The sequence below is a fragment of the Trichosurus vulpecula genome, chromosome 8, assembly GCF_011100635.1.
Source record: "Trichosurus vulpecula isolate mTriVul1 chromosome 8, mTriVul1.pri, whole genome shotgun sequence".
Classification (NCBI taxonomy): Eukaryota; Metazoa; Chordata; class Mammalia; order Diprotodontia; family Phalangeridae; genus Trichosurus; species Trichosurus vulpecula.
In genome coordinates this window covers 50,040,328-50,055,622 of record NC_050580.1, presented here as the reverse complement: position 1 = coordinate 50,055,622, position 15,295 = coordinate 50,040,328, and the positions used below count along the sequence as shown (strand labels likewise).

Here is a 15,295-nt window from a genome sequence, read left to right as displayed (position 1 = left end):
ATGTTTTATTCCTTTGGGTAAAGACATCTAGGACGAGTTGGGAAGCAAATCAATCTCCTCAGTTTCCCAATCTGTGAAATGGGGATACAACATTCATAGGGTTACTGTGAGGGCAATTTGCCTTTACTAAAGATCCAAGAGGTAGTGGAGTGATGACCCTTCTCATATTGTATATCTCCTCCCTCATCCTCCACCCCCACCCCCACCCCCAAGGAAATGCCACTTGATGCAAAACAGCAGAGGCCTCATGGGAAATACTATTTATTACAGTGGGCAACATCTTTGCCCCCTTCTGTCCCGCCACTGCTCAAAGGTACAAGGTGGGACAGGGTCTCTAGGAGAATACATCTAGATGAGGGAGGAGGCAGGAGGGCTGAGGGAGACCATAAGTCGGTGAGGGAGTAGGAAAAGGGAATTGAAGACACACACACCCTCCCTCTCTTGGTAGACAGAGACAGGATCTGATTGGCACCAGCTTGTTTCCTCTCAACTAAGAGAGGAAATGCTTCTCAAGTCCCCATTCCTGTGGATGGAAGTATCTAAGAGCTCAGGTTGGGGGAGGAGGGGAGGTGAAAATCAGAGAAGAGGAGGTAGAGACCAGGCACCACCCAGGCATATCACCACGGCCTGAAGCTTTCCTTTTTCCATCTTCCTTGCCTATGCCCAGAGTGGTCTCTGTTGCCATCACTCAATGACCCCATCAGGGCCATCTCTGCCCATGGAAATAAGGTGAGAAGAGCTAGGAAGGACCCCCTTCTCCTAAATATCTCCCCTGTTGCTTCTGATAGTGCCTAGAACTCTACTATTAAAGCTTCATTACTTCCACCTTGGATATTGCCCAGGTTGGGACATGAATCCACTTGAGGAAGGGAAACACACTGAAGCTGTTATTAATAGCACCTTGGAATGAACTGGTTTCTCAGAGCTGGCCCCAGCTGGCTGAGAGGAGGTCTGAGGGACTCATTCAAAGGGGGTGAGGAGGTGACTAAAAGAGACAACTGAGAGTACACAAAGGCACACAATTCAGGTTTGTTTTTTAGTTGAACTGAAGGCTCATATCATGGATTGCTCCCACTCTGCCTCCAGTTGGCCCAGTGACCTCTTAAGATTTCTAAGCCATGAGTAAATGGAGGTCATTGTTGAACCTTTGGGGCAAAAAGAAGACCAAAACACTGGCAGAGAATTTATTTCACCTCCCAGAAGAATGTCAGCTCCTTCCCTCCACCCCCTGGCAAGACCAGAAAGGTCTAAGGGTATCTTTGGGAGGCCAGTGGATAGGGATAGGGTTGGGTGAGAGAGTTCCATAGATCCTCAAACCAGATGGAGATATTGAGGGGCACAGAGAGGAAGAAAGGAAAGGGGAGAAGTTAGAAGGCCAGGTGAGAAAGGCAGAGTAAAAGAATCCAGGGGCCCAGCTGCTCGAAGGAATTTGCCCTGTTCTTCTTGGGGTTTGTGCTGGACAAATAGATGATGACAACATTGTCTTCGGGCCCAGATGGCTGCACCTCATTGTCAACTGTGTAGCAGCCCTTGCCCTCCACAGCCTTGCCATGGAACTTCCGACCCAGGGCATCTTCGCTGGCTTCCCCTGGAGAAGCCAGAGCCACATTCACAGAGCCCTCTGCACTACCCAGCTCATTAGTGGCCCGGCAGCTATAGGTCCCTTCCTCCTGTTTCCCAAAGCCTGGGATGAGTAGACTGCCATTGGCAAAGGCCTGGAAGCGGGGCTGGGGGGACCCAGCCACTCCTGGGACCCGTCCATCAGGACCAACATTGGGGCTGGTGATCTCAACCTTGCCACCAGGTGTTTGGATCCGCCACTGGACCTCTGGTGGGGGCTGCCCATCGGCATCACAGTGTAGGGCCAGGACAAAACCATCCCGCAACTCAGCCCCATCCTGGTTGGGTTGGTAGGTGAGCTGGACTGTGGGAGGGGCACAGTGCAGAGGTGGGAGCCGGCCCAAGGGGATGCCCTTGAGGAAGGGGGGTGAAGAGCAAGCAATGTTATCCTGCTCTGGGATAGAGACTGCAGTGGCCACAGCCCACACCTTGAGCCACAGCAAGCCACAGGTACAATTAAAAGGGTTGTCATTGATCTGCAAATGAGACAAAGAGGTGAGCCCCTCAAAAGTGCCATCGACCAGAGTCAGGAAACGATTGTGGTTGAGCTGCAGGGACCTCAGATCCCCAAGGTTTTTGAAGGCATCCTTAGGTATCACAGCCAGCTCATTGCTATCCATCTTGAGCAGCTGCAGGGCACTGAGATTGTGCAGGTCATTCCAAGAGAAATTGGAGATCAGGTTGTGACTCAGGTCAAGGCTCTTGAGATAGACCAAGGTGGCCAGGCTGCCAGGGGCCACAACCCGGATCTCATTGTGGGCCAGCCACAGCGACTGCAGCAGGGGCACCTCATCAAAGGCACCTGCCTCCAGGTCTCCCAGACGGTTGGCAGAGAGGCTGAGGGTGGTTACATTGGCTGGGAAGCCAGAGGGTACTGACTGGAGATCACGGTAGGCACAATCCGAGATCTGGAAGCCATACTTCTCACCACAGTCACAGACTTCGGGGCAGCCTGACACAGATCCCAGGAAGCTGGCCAGCCACAACAGATGTAGCCTCTTCATCTCTTCTCCTGGGGGAATGGAGAAGAAAGAAGTTACAGAGAAGCCCAGTTACTTCCCAACTAGCCCCTGGAGGTCAGGGCTGTAGCCAGATCTCTTGTCTACTAGCATGTTCTGCTAAACTCCCACTAGCTATTAGCTGAGCATTCTCAGCCCTGCTCAAGACCAACATTCTATACAACAGGATACAGCTAACTCTGCTAAACTATTTACAGATAGAGAAAAAAACATGTTACATTTGCAAGACAGGAAGTCTGGTGAATTGGAAAGAACACTGTTTTTGAGGTCAGGAGATATGGCTAAGATAAAATCTTAGCTCTGCCACTAATTAGCTGTGTTATTATGGGTAAGTAACTATATCTCTCTAAGCCTCAGCTTCCTCATCTAGAAAGTGGGAATTATAGTAATTTCAGTACCTACCTGTCAGGACTATCCTAATACAGCTGTAAGGGTTAGGCTTCAATGACTATCCCACCCATATTATAAAAATTACCTCTGTTTGGTAAGAATATTTCTTGATTGAATCAATCAGAACAGAATGTGATCAGGGCCTGTACACCTCCTCAAATCAATCAAAGTCATTGCGTGAGACATTTGGACATGCCATAAAGCATTTGTATAAAAGGAAGGAACTATCCCAGAAACAGAGATACTGAAGGCTAGCATTGGGGAGGAAGAAGAAGGTTCTTTCCTCCAAAGGAGGAGATGAACCCAGAACTGGGCAACCAGCAAAAGAAGAGAAAGAAGGTAGGACTGAGCTGGGGCAGAAAAGAGACATTTTGAGCAGGGTCATTGACTCTACAAGTATCTCAGGGCAGAAGAGGTTGATTCCAGCAGTATCTACCCACCTACTCAAGGCCTGAGGGAAATTCTAAGGAAGCATTAGCTTTCCTCCAACTTTCCCTCCCAGTGCTTTTCTATCCTCAGACACCATAATATTACCCAAACATTTGTAGTACCTGGAATTTTGCCTCAACCAGAAAGGGGTCAGGATTAACTATGTATAGTTATATGCAATCTACAGTTTGATGATTTGATTCAAACAACACATTTTAAAGATTAAGAAATTAAGAAATAATGAAATGACTGGTCAAATGTCACCCAAAGGACCGTTGGCAGACATGGGCATAGGTCCTATGACCTTAATGCACTCTTTGCATCACACCAAAGAAAATTGACTAAAAACCAGCAGTTCAACATGGGGATGGTTGAATCCTCCTGAAGCTCAGGTCTGCCCAGGTAGATGTTAAAGGAAAATGGAAAGGGAGTGTGTGTTGGAGCAGGGGGAATATGGCCCCAGCTGGTGTTCCCTTTGTCTCTCTTTATGGTGAATAGTGCCCAAGTGACCTCTACAGGGATGGAAGCAGGAGGACAGAGGGTTATAATTAGCCAGGGGTCTGAGCAAATATGGCCAGTGATGGGAAATCCCTGCTGGGCTGAAGGCCTTAGGTGAAGGAGGGACAGCACAAACCAGAACTAGGCTGAAATCTAAGACACTTGAGCCCTCTCCACAGATAACAAGTCCTCTTTCTTGAGCCATCCAGGCTTAGTCTCAGGCTGGTTCCCAAGGATAAGTAGCTAGGATCGTAGGGTCTTGATGCTTTCCCCACACAGCCATCAGAAAAGGACTCCCAGGGCTGACACCCCAACCCATTTATGCACAGCTGCCAAAGTATCCTCAATGGGTACAGGTCTGAAGATGTCACTCTCCTGCCCTCAAGCTTGCATTGGTTCCCTCTTGCATGTTGGATAATTCCTCAGCAGTAATTATAGCCTTCCACAATTGTTCCCACCTACCTTCCCAGCTTTATTTAATATTGCTTCCCTTCATGAATTCTGGACTTCGAGCGAGTTGTCTGAACTTGGCATTCCGTCTTCTGCCTCCATGCATTTGAATAAACTCCCTAATGATTGGCATTCACCATCCCATCATCTCTGCCCTTTCCAGAAACCTTCCCTGATTTTCCCCCTTTCCTTTGTCCAGTTAGAATAAAAGAATCATGGATTCAGACGTAGAAGAAATTATAGAGGTCACTGACTTCTACAAATGAGGCCAACCTCATTACAGATTAGGAAGCTGAGGCCCAAAAAGGGAAGGAAGCTGAGGCCCAAAAAGGGAAGGAAGCTGGACAAGTTACTAGCATTCTAACTTATTTTGTATTATCCTTATCTACCTAGATACAGGTTTCATTCCACCTCACCCCGCCCCCCCAACCCTAAGAATGCAAAACCCCTGAGGATAATGGATTTCTTTGAATAATCAGTTGGTCAAGCTAGGTGTGGAGTTGGCCAAGCAAGATGTGTCTTTGCAGCAGGAAGGACTGAGGTAACACATTGGACAGAATTCCTTGGCTTCTTTGTGGGGTTATAGAGCAGATGGTTTGGGGAATTTTTAAGAGCAGAACTAACCACTCTTGGCTTGGGTAGATTGGTTACAGTTCCACTCCATGGCAGGGAAATGAACTAAAGGACCTGTGGATAATCTCTCACCTGCAGCGCTAAGGCTCTGATCCTAAATGGCTGTTATCTTAGATGTGTGTTGATCTTTCCATGACAGTTGAATCCTTTTAGTAAGAAGCTTCCAGTGACCCCAGATTAGACACTGGCATCCCTACATATATGCCCATGGCAGACCAGGGCAGATTCCCTCTGGGTTTAGATATTTCCTGGGAAGATATGGAGGCAGTTTTAGGTACCATATCTTACTCAATAGGGTACTGGAATACTGAATGCAGCTCCCAGAATGCCTCCCTCCTACCTAGTTGAGCCTATAGAGATGTTGTTTTCTTTTTTTAATTTTTTTTTTTGCAAGGGGGAAGGCACAGCAATTGGGGTTAAGTGACTTGCCCAAGGTCACACAGCTAGTAAGTATGTCAAGTGTCTGAGGCCGGATTTGAACTCAGGTCCTCCTGACTCCAGGGCCTGTGCTCTACTTACTGCGCCACCTAGCTGCCCTGAGATGTTGTTTTCTTATTCTATAGGGAGCCAAGGTGCCATCAAGATATGTTACTCCATAGTTCACCCTGACAGAGGGTGATGCTGCACATAGCGACTGAATGTCTCCTCTAAGTCAGTCAATAAATATTTATCAAGCACCTACTATGTGCTAGGCACTGAGCTAAGTCTTGGGGATACAAAGAAAAGCAAAACACATTCCCTACTCTCTCTCCCCAATGATCGATCCATGCTTTGTCAGGTAGGAGATGCAGCACGATATGGCTGAAAGAAAACCAGACTGAGAGCCAGAAGACCATGTCCAAGTCCCTCCTTCAGCACTTATTAGCTTTGTGACCTTGAGAAAGTTAGCTCCCCCAAAGGGACTGAGCTGGTCTGAGAAGCAGGACACCTGAATTCTGGTCCAGGCCCTGTCACCAACTGTGTGGCTCTAGGCAGGCCACTTCCTCTCTGAGACTCAGTTTTCTCATCTCTAACATGGAGTTTTATCAGATGCCCTTTCTCGAGTCTCTTCCAATGCTATCATTCTATGATCTGGTGATCTCTGATCAGAATAAGAAAAATGAGTCCCCCAAAGTGCTTTGGATGTGGGTAAATCCCCGTGCTCCCACTCTGCTGCTTGCTTCTGAGCTCCAAATCGCTGCCTTTGTACTCATGCCTAGTGGCTGCCCCTACCCCTCACCCCAGCCATTGCTGCAGATCCCCAGTGGGATGAAGACCACAAAGACTCCAGCTCTGCAGTAAGACCGCCTGCGGGTACCCCCAGGGTCTCTGATATTACCTAATAGGGAAATAAGGCTCTCCCTATCCCCCCCCCAAAGTGTGATTTCATCTTCCATTTGGACAAACAGTCTACGCTGGTCAGTGGAAAGGGCAGTGTCCCAGGCAGTCAGGGCACCTGGGATGTAGTCCTGCTTAGCCAGCTCTGGGAACTTACACAACCTACCTCCCCTCTCCATGACTCAGTTTCCACCTTTGCAAAATGAGGGGGAGGGGGTTAGGTTAGCTGGTCTCTGAAATCTCCTAGTTCTGAGTCTGCAGCTCAAAATGGATTTTTCCCCCAACAATCCTCCTCTCCCACCCCACTAAAAATGCTTTCCCCTGCTTCCTCTCCTGCTGACATCCCAGACTCAGCTGTCTCCCTCAGAGGGCCCCATTGCTAGGTATGTATTTATATTCGCTTATTGAAGGCCCCTGTTATGCTGTGGTGTCCCCCACCCCCACTCCTGAAACACACCCAGTTGCCTGTTCTTTTCAAACTTTTCCAGTTAGCTGTGGCCGCCCAGGGACTTAGTCTAAATAAATTCATCCTGGACGCCCCCCTTTCTTCCTCTTCCTCCCTTCCTTGCCACCTTCCCCCCTTCCTCCTCTTTGAAGCTTTGAATCACCTCTGTCTCCCTGGACAAGCCTCCTTGTCTTTCTAGTTTGGAGGAGAGGCAGTCAGCTGCACCATCTCGTCTCCCATCTCCTCCTCACCCTGCCCTCCCCCCACCCCCATCATGCCTGGGTGTGGAAGGTGAAGTTGGGGATTTCCCCAAGTTCCCTAGAGCGGTGTCAGCTGGGCATCCATGGAGCTGGGTTCCCGCTTCCAGCCCCTGGATCCGAACAGATCCCAGTCACAAGCCACAACTTCCTGGGAAGTTAATTGGGAGTTGGGAAAAGTTACTTGAAATCTTCCAGCGGGCATCTGTCTCTGCCCGGGGGAGGGGAGGAAGGAGGAGGGGAGCAGCCCAACCGCCCCCCCCCCCCGCCCCCGTCAAGTTCTTAAAGTCCTTTCCAGCCCAGCCCAAAACTTCTTTAAAAAAGAAAAATAAATAAAAGCCCTTACCTCTTTTTCTTTTTTTTCTCCTCCTCCTTTGTCTTTTGGAACGATGCAATTAGGACAGGCTGGCTAAACTGGGTTGGAGGTCCTGACAGCCTGGTGCTTCCCGACCCTCTGAAGGGAGTCAAAAACAACAGAAAGACAGACACACACAGTGAGACATAGAAACTGCGCTGGAGCCTGGAGCGCTCGGGCTCCCCGGGGCCAGCTGTGGCCGGCAGAGGGAGGCCCCGACCTAGGGGGCGGTTTCCCCTCCAGGAGGAAGGAGCAAGAGGCTGGGCGGGCTCACTGCTCCCTCCCCTCCTCACGTCCCCCCTATCCCCCTTCCCGCCCCCCAGCTTGGAGGTGCCTACCGCTGCCACTGCCTCTGAACCCAGGCTGGAAAGCACTGAGTGCGGACTCAGGATGCCCTGGCACTGCTGTCGCCCTGCAACCCAAACATCGCCTTTGCAGCAGTAGGGACCTGTGTTTCATAAGCGACACCAGAAACTGGAGAAGGAAGAGATGCCAAAATTTTGGGGTTGTGCTTTCTCTCTCTCACTTTTTTTTTGGGGGGGGGGTGCGGATTTCCATTCAGCTAGGAGTTTCTTAAAGACACAGTGCCGGCCAGAAGGTCCTCAAGAGGAGAGAGGGCTTGAAGGAGGGGGACTTTGAGTCCAAAGATTACTGGTCTCAAGGCAGGCAGGATTTGGGGGTTTGTCAAACCCACTCTGGAGGTTAAAAAGGGGGGGTTATTTTTTCCGTGGTCTGCAGAGGAAGGAATGCAAGGGGTGGTTGTTTTTTTTTTTTATTTTTTTAATTTTTTTTTTCTTCAGTGAATGGCTGATGAGGCAGAACTTTTATGAAACACCCACCAGGCCCCGCTGGGGCTGAGGAGCCAAACTGCTTGGCCTATTTAAAATAAAAAATTCCTCCTTCCTTGGTTAAAGCCCCTGCCAGGCTGCCTGTGAGGCCTGGCTGTTATGAATACATGTCTTTCTCCAGGATGGAAGATTGGGATCCGGCCACAGGGGCCTTCTGCTGCCAGCAAGGACTCTCACCCCTAGGCCAGGCTCTGGGTGGAGTCCAGCATCTCATAGCCCCGATCACCCCAGATTTCCTGCTTGGGGCCTAGTTGGATTCTTTCTGATCCTGAAAAGCAACAGTGGGAAACATTACCCTCCCTTATCCAAGGCACCTATCGTGGTACAGGGGGCACTCCTACTCAGAAACTCTTCTCTCTACCCCTAACCCTGTCCCCAAATCTCTCCTCACTCAAGTTTCTCTCCATCTTTGGGATTTCTCATTGCCCTAAGTTTTCCTGAGATGAAACCTCCTGACACCCTCACAGAAACCCTCAGCACCCTCTCACTCCAGCCCTAGGGGCCTGAGGTTCTGAGCCACTTTCTTCTTTGAAAAGAATCATGGAGGAATGAAAAGTACCAGGGATGGAAAGCAGGAAACCTTCGTTATCATCTCCTCTCTACAGCCCACTCGTTGTGTGACCTGGAGCCCGTTTCTTTCCCTCTCTGTACTTCAATATGTTCATCTGTGTATTCATTCTCTGAATTTGTGATCAAGGGCTCCATGGATCAGAGGGCAGTCAACCGCTCTAGAGGGAGACCTGCAAAGGGCTTAAGACAAGGACTGGAAACAAATTTCCCAATTTTGCTTATTGTCCCACCTCTCTCATCGTCATTTCCTGCCCTTAGTCTTTCCTTATTTCTCTTTATATTTCTTCAGCCTGACAACTTTTCTTCCATCAACAAAACTTTTCAGATTCTGACTTACCATCCACCCACTTCAAGGTCATCTCTGGTGTCATGGGGGAGATATTTTTAACTCAAAAATAACTAGAAGCCTTCCAAGGCTTAGATCATCCATCTATCCCTCTAGGCATCTATCAGCTTCTTCCACAGGAGAGAAGTCTGAAAGGGCTGCCTGAGTCTCAAAGACAGTAAATGAATCACCCCACATCACTGAGCCAGAAAGCATTAGAGGTGGGTCTAGCCCAACCCAGGTCTAGCCCAACTCCATATGCACCAAGTCTATCCACTATACTAGATTGCCTCCAGGTGATACTGAAAAGGTGACAAGAATCATGGTAGCTGTAATTTCCTTGGGGAGTTTTTAGTTCTGAGTAGCCCTGGCCTTGATTAACCAATCGACAAGCATTTTTTAAATACCTATTATGTGATAAGGACTGAGCTAGAGGAATACGAAGACAAAAGCAAAACAGTTCTTGCTCCCAAGAATTTATGTTGACTTGGGAAGATACAACATGTCTACGAATAAGTAAACATACAATATAAACAAAGAGAGATGCAGAAATTGAACACCTGAATCAGGAAAGGTCCCTGGATGTTGGTACTAGGGCTAAGCCATGATAAGAAGCAGAAGGGATGAAGAAGGATATCCTAAGTATGTGAGATGGTATCTGCAGAGGCCCAGAGGTGAGAGATGAGGTGTCACATACAAAGAACAGCAAATACATCAGTTTGGTGGAACGCAAAGCACAAAATCTGTAATTATCTGAGGAAGAGGCTAGGGCTAGGCTGGGAAAGGCTTCAAATGCCAAACAGAAAATTTTCTTCTCTTCTGTGTGTTTGAAAAAAAAAGTTTCAAGGGTCCCCATTTGGGGGCATCACTTTTGCTAAATCCCCTCTCATCCTTTACATCACTCTTCTCTTAAACACCACCCCACCATTAAAAACTAAAGGGAAAAAAAACCCTTGCAACAAATAAACATAGTCAAACAAAATGAGTCCTCGCAGTGAGAAGGGAATTCCTCTTTGTGCACTCTAAGTCCATCCCCTCTTCTTCAGGAGGTCAGTAACTCTTAGAGACAAGGTTGGTCATTTCATTGCTCAGAGTTCTTAAGTCTTTCAAAGTTTTTTTTTTCCTTTTCAATGTTGTTTTCCTTGTATAACTTGTTCTCCTGGTACTGTTCACTTCACTCAGCATCCGTTCATACTGCTCAGGATTTTCTGAAATGGTTTCTTTTGTTGTTTCTTATAGTGCAATAATATTCTATTATTGCACTATAAGTTATAACTATATAACTATATGTTATTTGGCATTTCCAATGAACGAGCATTCCTTGGGATTCTCTCCTCCCCTCCCTTCTTTCTCATTCTCCTTTCCTCTCCTCTCTTCTCCATCTCCTCTTCTCCTCTCTTCTCTTCTCTCTTCTCCTCTTTTCCCCTCCCCTTCCTTCCCTTTTCCTCTCCTCTCTTCTCCTCCCCTGTCCTCTCCTCTCCCCTCCTTTCCCATCTCCCCTTCCCTTTTCTCCCTTCCCCTCTTCTCTTTTCTCTTCTCCTCTTCTCTCCTCCTCTTCTCTCCTCCCCTCTTCTCCCCTCCCCTCTTCTCTTTTTCTTTCTTTCCCCTCTTCAGTATCAGAACATTGGTTTTGCTCCTGACTATTTCCTGTCTTAATCCGTCGCTCCATATTCCCACTCGTTTCCCTATTGAATATGATGTATTCCAAACTTTCTCTGTGTTTTTAACTCTCTCCTGTCTGGTTCAGATAAGAAGGAAAGTCACTCTCCCTATCCCCCATTCCTTCCTCCATGTTTGCATACTCTTTCTCATGTACCCCAATTTTGACAAATAACAAGATGCAATTCTTTCTTCATCCTTTCTACACTAGTGTATTCCTTTTACCTTTTTATTTATCTTCTTCAAGTTCTCAGAATAGAACCAATCCACCCACAGGACCTTTATTTTTCTTATTTAATTTCCTCCATACTCTTTGAAGATAGTTGGTTCTGAAGGGACACATGTTTCTTATTAGAATCTTAGCACTATGTCATCATAGATTTCCTCCCAGGTGCTCACATAACTTTACTTTCATAGGTTTCTCTGGACTCATCTTTATATTCCAAAGTTCCTACTCAGCTCTGGTCTTTTCATCAGAAATGCTTGAAAGTACTATATTCTATTAAAACTCCTTTCTTTTCTGCCATAAGATTATACTCAGTTTTGCAGGGTAAATGATTCTTGTTTGTATATCTATCTCTTTTGACTTTTGGAATGTTGTATTCCAAGATTTTCTCTTATTTATTGTAGAAGTTACCAGGTCTTGTGTGATCTGGATTATAGTTCCTTGGTACTTAAACTGATTCTTTCTGGATGATTACAATATTTTGTCTTTCATATACGAGCTTTGGATTTTGGCTATGACATTTCTATGACTTTTTTGAGCTCCTTTCAGGAGGTGGTTGAATCGTTCTATCTTTATTTTGCTCTCTGGTTCTAATAGATCTAATATGTTTTTATATACACTTTATTGAAATATGCATTTTGAAGTATTTTTATCATCATTTTCAAGGAGTCCAAGAAGTCTTAAATGATCTCTCTTTGACCTGTTTTCCAAGTCAGTTTAAAAAAAAAGAAATCAGCTATCTTACTTTTCTTTTTCAATTTTTTAACTTTGTTCTAATATTTTTTGCTCTCTCAAGGAATCATTGGTTTCTGTTTGAGCTATTTCAGTTTTCATGGAGTTTGTTATTTTGATAATGTTTACTAATTTCTCTTCAAAATTATTTATTCCCTTTATAATTCTTTCCTGGAGAACCTTAAAAAAATCTTTTGCTTTATTTCTTCTAGATAATCAATCATATAGTCCTTGTAGAAAATCTACTTTCTCTTTTGAGTCCCAGCTTGTAATTGTTGTGGAGTTCCTTTCTCTTTCTAGACTGGATTTTTGAACATCTCTAGATCTACAATAATTCTTTAGGCTAGTCAATGTATTTTTAATTTTATTCCTCTTTCTAGTTTTAGTTCCCGATTTGGGGATTTTGTGCCAGGGTTAAACTATGACTTGCTGGGCTTTTGGTAGGATGGTCAGTCCTGCTTGGTCTCATTGTGGGTCACCTGGGTTTCTACACACACCTCTGCCTCCTAAGGTTAAGTGCCCTTGAATTTTTGAGGTTCAAAGCTCTGGGTCCTCAGTGGTGACTCAGGACTGAGTGCTAGGGACCTCAAGACTCCTGGGGTCCTAGGCAGTCTTCATTAGAACACTGTGACACCTCAGTGGTTATTACCACTCCCTGGGGCTTCCAAGGTTTCCGCTGCGGAATTCCTGCCACCATAGGGCTTTTTGGCAGAGAACTCTCCCCTCTTGCTGCCACCAGACACAGAGATTTATGAGCTACACCTGTCTCTGGCCCATCTCTGACCAAACTGGGAAGCTGTGGGATTGTCTGCCCGAGCTGGTGCTTGCTTTGCTAATAATGGCCTTCTTTCTTAATTTCTGTGATCTTCTGTCTTACTTTTTGTTCAGTTCTTGGTAGGAAGTTGTCACTTGTTGTAATTTCTCATTGGATCTCTTGATCATTATTTAATCTGGTGAGAATTTCAGGATTTTGCTGGAGTAGGCGAGTAGAAGCTGGGCTGTTTGCCTTCATTCATACCCTGCCATCTTGGCTGAAAGTCTACAAAAATATTTATAGTAGCATTTTTTCTACAATCAAATAACTGGAAACAAAGAGGGTACCCAGTGGTTGGGGAATGGCTAAACAAACCATGGTATATGAATGTAGGACTAGGGCTGGGAATTAATGATTTTATTACTATAGGGAACTTCCATGTGAGGAAATGCTCTCTACCAATGCAGGTTAGTATCTTCTCTGTAGCTTATAGTCTTAAAACATTGCCTGGAGTCCTCTGAAGTTAAATGACTTGTCTAGGATCACACAGTCAGAATTTTGTCATTGGAGGGACTTGAACCCAAGTCTCCCTGACAGGTTCTCTATGCACTATGCCACACTACCTCTCACATGAATGGAATGAAATATTATTGTGACATAATAAAAGACAAATATTAATAATTACCAAATTAATAATAATAAATTTTTGGTTCTATTTAGGAAGAGTTCAATGAACAGAAGCCGAACCAAGAGAAGAATCTACCCAATATTCACAACAAAAGGAAATAAAAGCAATAGTGAAAGATTTCAGAACTCTGTTCAACTCTGACAATGAAGTATGATTCCTTCCTCTCAGGAGACAGGGGATGGACTGAAGATAAGGAATGAGGCGTATATTTTCAGGCATGATCGATGTGTGGATTTATTTTACTTGACTAGACTTTTTTCTTCTGGAAAAGCAACATGGTTTAATGGATAGGAAATTGGCCTTTGTGTTAGGAAGACCTGGGTTTGAGTTCTGTCTCTGACATATAGTGGCAGCACAATCACTTAATCTCTCAGTGCCCTAGGTAAGTCTCAAAGAATATAAATTGTAGTGGAGGTGCTGAACCACATGTGAAGAGAATTTCTTTACTAGGAGTTCCCTCTATACTAGAAAAGTCATAAGTCTTACCAAACAAAACCCCTTTTTTAAAATTTGCCATACATGGGAGTAGAGGTGGGGAGTCAAGGGAAAATATGACAGTGGTATAAATAAAGAAAAAGAAAATACCACCAGTATAATATTTTTAAAAGAAAAAGAAAAGCTCCTAACTGGTAGACTAGCCAGTATAGATGATTTGAAGCCATGGTGCCAGTGGGGTTTATGGAGAATTTGCTGCTTTTCTTTCTACCAAGCATGGAACACGTCTTGATGGAGATGGGATTTTAAAATCTTTTCTCACTGTATAATCTCCATTTATCCTTCACTGTCTTGCTTTCTACTGCTTTTATTTCATATGTTTTCGCTATCCAGAAAAAATGACAGTCTATTGAAAGTAGACATATATACATAGACAAACCAAAGGAAAGGGACTGGATAGGGAAGGAGGAAGGAGAAATAGAACACCCACAGCAGAAACATTTTAAAGAAGCCTCGATACTGTGTATCTATAAGCTAGGACTGTGACTTGGCATGGAAGAATGGTGAAGTCTTTATGGCATTAAACCAGGAAGCCTTCCCAAGGAGGTGCTCATTTTCTACCAATTTGTCATGAATCAACATTCATGATCTCCAATCTCATCTTCATAAACTGCTATGGCCAAAGACACTCACCCATTGTCCAGACTTCTGTCTGCAGACCTTTTGCACTTGGCAGAAGTTGGGGAAAAGAGGTGGAAGAGGACAAAGGAGAACAATGGACATTCACCAAGTTGCTTTCGAAACTTCACAGTCGGACTGCTATTCCAGAGGTGGCTGATGTGTAGCCCACCTGACTGGGAAAACTAGCAGATGTTACCATCCCATTCTGGGCCCAAAGACTAAACCTCACACCTCACCATTAATTTTGAACATTGTTTCCTGCAGTTCTAGCACGGAGCAAAGCAAGCCCGGTTCTTATCCAAATCTATTCCCTTTCTTTTAAAGCCCAACTCAAGACTCAAGTCTTCCAGGGTGTTTTCCCTGACCATCCTGTCTACACTCTTCTATCCCTTCTTTGTCCATTATTTCCTCAATAAATGATTCAATTAGCAACTAACAATACAGACAATTTATTATACTCCCCCATTATTGTACAAACCCCAGCCAGACAGGATGCAGATAAAATCTCCTTGCCCCTCGCATGGAGAGCAAAGCTGGACACACAAGAAACGTTCGGAGAAATTTTTCATTGCTTGAGTTCCCCAACATCACCTGTGTTTCCCTATTGTTCCCCAACTCCATTGTCTGGCATTTAAGGCCCTCCACAGATGAGTGCCCTCCTCCTTTTCAGTTTCATCCTGAACCTGCTCCAGCCATTGTATTCTCCAGACAAACTGGACTTCTCTCCACCCTTTGAACATACCCTGTGCTCTCAGGCTTCCATTATGGCTTTGCTGCCTCTGGAACGCTTCATCCTCTTCCTTCCTCCTAATATCTCAAGCCCAACTCAGATGCCAAAGTCTCATTGAAGTTTTTGGTGGTCTCCAGGCCTCCCTTCCCATCTGCTTTGCAATGACTTCTTTCCAGAGCCTACATAGCACTGTCTAATAAACTTATAAAGGGTTATAGCTACATGTTTTGTGTC

The 15,295-nt window shown here is 45.5% G+C and overlaps 1 protein-coding gene across 2 annotated transcripts; it reads right to left on the bottom strand.

Annotated features, from left to right (window-relative positions):
- Positions 1-245: 245 nt before the first annotated feature.
- On the bottom strand, positions 246-8,088 carry ISLR (immunoglobulin superfamily containing leucine rich repeat). Of its 2 annotated transcripts, XM_036737111.1 has the most exons (3): positions 7,752-8,088; positions 7,405-7,512; positions 246-2,632 (listed from the first exon to the last, which is right to left on the bottom strand). In XM_036737111.1, exon 3 carries the CDS (start codon positions 2,622-2,624, stop codon positions 1,368-1,370), a length of 1,257 nt encoding a protein of 418 aa, XP_036593006.1. In that variant the 5' UTR covers positions 2,625-2,632; positions 7,405-7,512; positions 7,752-8,088; the 3' UTR covers positions 246-1,367. The 2 variants fall into 2 exon arrangements, with proteins under 2 accessions (XP_036593006.1, XP_036593005.1); XM_036737110.1 differs by lacking the exon at positions 7,752-8,088 and having other exon boundaries at positions 7,405-7,694.
- Positions 8,089-15,295: the final 7,207 nt, after the last annotated feature.

Bases quoted from the DNA above. Each gene is read 5' to 3' on its own strand.
- ISLR (XM_036737111.1), bottom strand. From the start codon at position 2,624: ATGAAGAGGCTACATCTGTTGTGGCTGGCCAGCTTCCTGGGATCTGTG.